The sequence below is a fragment of the Crocodylus porosus genome, unplaced genomic scaffold (genome assembly GCF_001723895.1).
Source record: "Crocodylus porosus isolate Cpor-Errol unplaced genomic scaffold, CroPor_comp1, whole genome shotgun sequence".
NCBI classification, from domain to species: domain Eukaryota; kingdom Metazoa; phylum Chordata; order Crocodylia; family Crocodylidae; genus Crocodylus; species Crocodylus porosus.
This window is the reverse complement of record NW_017728886.1, coordinates 51,321,967-51,327,348: the sequence shown is the minus strand read 5'-3', so window position 1 is coordinate 51,327,348 and position 5,382 is coordinate 51,321,967. Positions and strand designations below refer to the sequence as shown.

Genomic DNA, 5,382 nt, shown 5'->3' with positions numbered 1-5,382 from the left:
GAGGCAAAGAAATCGTTAAACATGTTCACTTTGCCATCTGGTGTGACGACCAAGTTTCCCATGGCGTCCTGCAAGGGCCCCACATTACCTGGGACCTTCTTTTTACCCCCTACGTATTTTTTACCCCCTACGTATCTGTTCTGTTATGACTTTAAAGTGCATTAAGACTAAGGACAGAAGTTGCACATAAACCAGTTTAAGTGATCAGAAGCTGGTTTAAACCTGTAACAGAACAGAAGTTTAGTGCACACTAATTGGTTCTAAAATGACTGAAACTGGCTTAAGATAAACTTGATTGAATGTAGTCTCATACTTAACTGATTTGGGTCAAACCAGTTTATGAAACTTCTGTCTGAGACCCCTTCCTGGTTTAAGTTAAATCAGAGTCTTCAAGCATCCCAGCATTTTTCAACCCTAGGCTGGGCTGTGCTATCCAGAGCAGGGCTGGCCCTGGCCCTCTGTTCCCTAGCTGGAGCAGTGAGGGGTGGTTCACTATGTAAACCCTGACTGGGGCCTGGGGCCAGGAATCTGGGATAAATTCATCTTCCCCTGAGTACAGAGCCGTCCTGCTAAAGCTTAGTGCCAGCTGTGACTGTGGACTACAAATCCCAGAGGCACCTGGAAGCAGGATGAGGAAGTAACAAGCAACCCTGGGAGTCCTGCTACTGTGGTTGTGTCTGCAAGTCCCAGAGACCTCAGGGGCAGCAGGAAGAGGAAGTGAATACACAGCCCAGGCTGCATTTCAGTTTATAGTTTTTCAGAAAATTTGTTGAAGTTTTTATGAATTCAATGCCACTCCCTTCTTCCCCTCTTCCCCCACCCCCTCACCCAGGCAGAGCATGAGCTGGGGCCTGGCCACACCCCCTCTGCTCCAGCAGGGCTTTCTCTCCTGCCTCTTCTTTAGCAGTGTCTGGAATATGTGCTTTAGCACCCCTGGCTTCTGGCTTTAGCCATTGCAGGCATGTGACTGCATTTCCTCAATGAAAAGTGATTTTCTGGTTCTTTGCTTGTTGGTTCAATCCCTGCAGTTTAGACTAACCAGCAAGGACTGAATCAATTCAGCCTCGGGCTTTTTGACTGTCTTTACTTGTCTACGTGTAACATTTGTATTTAGCTTCAGAGGGACTACTAGTAAAAGTGAGAGAGAAGCAGGGTTTGGCTCATAGTGAGGTTGCCCATTCGAAGTCACACAGGGGAAGGCAGTTTTAAAGCTTGGATAACTAATTTAAGGATCATACAAAACTTATTTCTAGAATTCCTTTTAACAATTTAGAGTTTTGCACATATTTGAGAGAGAGAGACCATATTTCAAGACAGGGCTGCCCAGCTGAAGATTGCATACAGCCCCTGAGGCATCAGCCTTTAGCCCCTGGGCTCCAGGTCTGGGAGCCACTCCCTTCCTCACTTTCCGTAAGAACTATTACAATATTATATTTTGCTAATGTAACTTAAAAAATGGAGACGAACATTATTTTAGTAACTTGAAGTAACTTTTAAGAGGTTAATTACTATAGATTAATTGTGGCTAACTGGTTCAGTGGTCATATTTCTTGGGCATATTGATGGTGTATTTGAGTGAATCAGAGTTCAGGGATTTGCAGTGACCAGTTATTCGAACTACTGCACTGTTATCCAATCAGAGTGTAGATTGCAAACGACTAAATAGTTGATATTCAATAATTGCCTTACCTCCCTACACTCTGATTGCCTAAGATGATTCTATTTTAGTTTAATTTCTCCAGCTCTTCTTCCCTTCCTGCCAGCTCTAAATGCTAAAGGCGTCTACATTTGCTGCATGGGAGTTCTGTTGTATGACTGCTGGTGTGAAGTTACCTTTGGTAGGAGGATCCTAGAGCAGCTGTAGAACTGGCTGCTTGACATTTTCCCAACTGTTTTGACAGATTCTTCTATCCATTGGCAGCTGAGTCTGAAAGGGTCTGTCCAGCACTACCAAAGGATCAGAAGACTGAAACAGTGATTTGAAATTACTTGTTTTGAAATATATTATCATAGTCAAAGATAATCAGAGATTATTGGGGGTGGGGCATGTAGTATATAGATTCTTTTCTTACATGTTGATAACTCCCATACTGCTTGAGGTAGTTATTCATGCACATTCAGTGTAGGTTATATTCTGAATATAAACCCAGTCTAAAACAAAAGATGACTTTTTGACTGCTATTAATGAGATAAATCAATGTATTATATTTTGTTTCCCTTCTTTAGATTCCACCAAGAAAATTAAAGATGTTCTAGAAGAATTCCATGGTGATGGTGTGCTAGCAAAATATAATCCAGAAGGGGTAATTCTTTTTTAAATATATTCAATATATGAAAATTGTATTGATTGGAAAAGTAAATATTGTTTTAAAAATGCCTTTACTACATAAGTGCAGATATTTATAGACCAATTAGCTGTTTGTGATGGGGTTTTATTGTTTGAAAGGAAAAGGTATTTTGAAGAACTAAAAATGGTCTATCAGTAATGTCATGTAAATGTTTTTAGTGTTGGGACATAACAGTGACTATCCCAAGAAACATCACAGTGTGCCATGGGATCCTTTCAAGGGTGCTGTACAATGATAGCACAATATCCTATGCTAATGTGCAAGCACCTACACATTTAACAGCTAAACCCAGAGTCCATAGTGTGAAAGACGTTCTGACCAGCTCTGGTATTTCTGAGTTCTTTGCAACAGAAAAATTGGATTTATTATTTTTCCATAACCAAAAAAAAAAAAAAAAGGTGAAAGTTAGGAGTTGGCAGTTTTCAAGGGGTGCTTTGAGTCTAACTAGGGGTGCCTTAAATCTAAAAAGGTTGAGAACCACTGTACTATACCCATCAGTAGACTATGATGGTGGTGATTGTATATCCCTTAGCAATTATCTACACATCTTAGCTTATAATTTATATGTGCTACCATCAAGTTCCCTTTTTTCTCTTTGTATTTTTAAAGATTTTTTATAGCTGCTGTTATAACTGCTTTCATTTTAACTCTAGGTCAAGCTACTTCTGTAACTAATGTAGTTTTCTTTCTCAATTGTGGCATTGTATCTTTCATGGTTATATAGTAAGATATTTTATATATTTATTTCCCTTTTTTTTGTTATCTGACAAAATGAGGTCTAGTGCAGAATTCACCTCATTGGCTGTATCACTTTCTGAGATAGGAAACAGGCATCTGTAATTTTTAGAAATTCCAAGGCTGTGTTTGTACTTGCAGCATGACATCTCTAGCATATTTCACTCAGACCCAAGTCCCTCAGGTTAAAGCATCTTTTTTCTTCCTCTTTTTATATATAAGATTTTCAGAAGATAGTCATCCTGTTCCCTTGTAGTATTCTGTGGTCTGTAACAGATAGCAACTCTACTCATCTCATGTTTTATTTGTTATAACGTTATTCTATAATCATTCAAAGGCATTTGCTTCTAACTGTTGGTAACTTGGAAATAAACAATACTGTTTTTGACACAGAATGTCATAGTGTATTCTGTGAAACGTTGCAGAGTAATATATTTATGGAGATAAGAGTAAGCTAATAGAATTTCTTGTTCAGTGCATGCAAGGTTCTTTGGGTAAATGTGATATCTCTTATTAGACCAACTAAATTGTTCAAGGTGTGTTACTTTGCGAGCTCAGCAAAAGTATTTTGTTCTAATGCTGACAAAGCAGTCATCAGGGCTAGGGACAGAAGCTACACACAAACTGGTTTAAGTGATCAGAACCTGGTTTAAACCTATAACAGAACATAAGTTCAGTGCACATAAAGCAGTTTCAAAATGGCTGAAACTGGTTTGAAATAAACCTGGTGGAATGTAGTATCAGACTTAACTGATTTGGGTCAAACCAGTTTATGGAACTTCTGTCCCAGACCTCTTCCTCGTTTAAATTAAACCAGAGTTCTTCAGCATCTCAGCATGCTCTGCATCCCTGGCTGGGCTGGCCCTGCCCCTCTGCTCTCTAGCCTGAGCAGGAACAAGGACATGGCCAGATGTGTCCCAGCATAGCCCCATTCAGGCAAAGTGGACAGGGTTAATTCTTCCCTTGTTTCCTCCCCCCCCAGCCAGGGTCTGGCTGTCTTCAGGCTACCAGCGGAGGTGGAGGCAGCACCCAAGGTTGGCAGACCCCAGCCGCGGTCACTGAGGTTAGAAGGGACAGAAGCAGCAATTAACCCCCACCCTCGCTGCCCACTTCCCCTTAATGGGGCCATGACAGGACGTCTGGAGCAGCAAGGGGAGTGGAAGGGGCAGTAGCCTGTGTCAGGGTGCCCCAGGAAGTGCATGTATAGAGTGGATTTATTTCCTCCCCCCCCTCCCCTCCCGCTTCCCTGTCTCACTGGCAGGGACCGCAGGCATCCCGGCATGGCCCTGTTAAGGCTGAGGAGATAGGGAGGGGGTTTTCTATTTTGGGAGATTTGCAGCTGGTGCTGAGCACCCCCACCTTCACCACAGAATGGGGAAGGGGGCTCTGTGTGGTGCTGAAGGGGGACTCTTCCCCTCCTCCTCCTCCTCCTCCTCCTCCCCTGCTGCTGCAGGGCAGGGAGGGGGTTTCTGTGCAGTGCTGTCTGGCCCCAGAGGGGGACTCTTCCCCTTCCTCCTCTCACCACCCAGCCCACCTGGATGCTGCTCTCTGCCTTCCTGCAGCCCCTTTCCAGCTGCCCCACTGCACGAAGGGACCATTTTGGGATTTTTGGTGAGCAGTGGCAGGGTCAGACAATACAGGTGGTACTTTTCATGTGGCCTAGCATTTTAAATGATATTTTAGGGCTAGGATGTGACTGGCTTTTATCTGGGTATTTGTCAAGATAGATGCCTTCCTTTCTTCATGCAGTCATTCTGTTCTTTTAGTAGCACATGAGATTGTGCCTCTCAGTGACACTGTCTCCTCAGCACTGGCCATGAACAGACATTCGTTTCTATTGGTGGAATTTTCTGAGAAACTTCAGTTTGGCTCCAGTCTGAGGGAATTGGAGCAACCCAGCCAACTGCTCTCCAGGCTAGGGATCTATGCCTGAGAAGTGGGTGAGGCAGAAAAGAGTAGCTACTCCTCTGCTCTGCTCCCAGTGATGGAAGCAGAACGAGGCAGAAGTAGGGAACCGCCCCCAGCCTCCGCCACTCTGGAGCTCCATTCTGGAGAGTGGGTATGACATGAAGGAGGTGATGGGAGCAGTGGGCCAGGAGGTGGCCTGCAGAAACTCTCAAAGCTCCCAAACTCCTCAGATTGGGATACAGTTTATCAGCATTATTTCTCTCACAAGATCTTCCAGGTTGATACTTGGAAGATCTTTCTCTTAGAAAGATGACAAAGCTAACATATTTAACGATTTCTTTGCCTCTGTCTTCCTAAGTAGGGACCAGTTCAGCCACCTCCCTGCTGGGCC

The 5,382-nt window shown here is 43.4% G+C and overlaps 1 protein-coding gene across 1 annotated transcript in view; it reads left to right on the top strand.

The window, feature by feature from the left end:
- DGKB (diacylglycerol kinase beta) overlaps window positions 1–5,382 on the top strand; it is a 565,110-nt gene that overhangs the window by 68,854 nt on the left and 490,874 nt on the right. Inside the window, exon 2 of the mRNA XM_019534027.1 lies at window positions 2,227–2,303. Coding sequence (XP_019389572.1) covers window positions 2,227–2,303 — 77 coding nt within the window. The remainder of the gene's footprint in view (window positions 1–2,226; window positions 2,304–5,382) is intronic.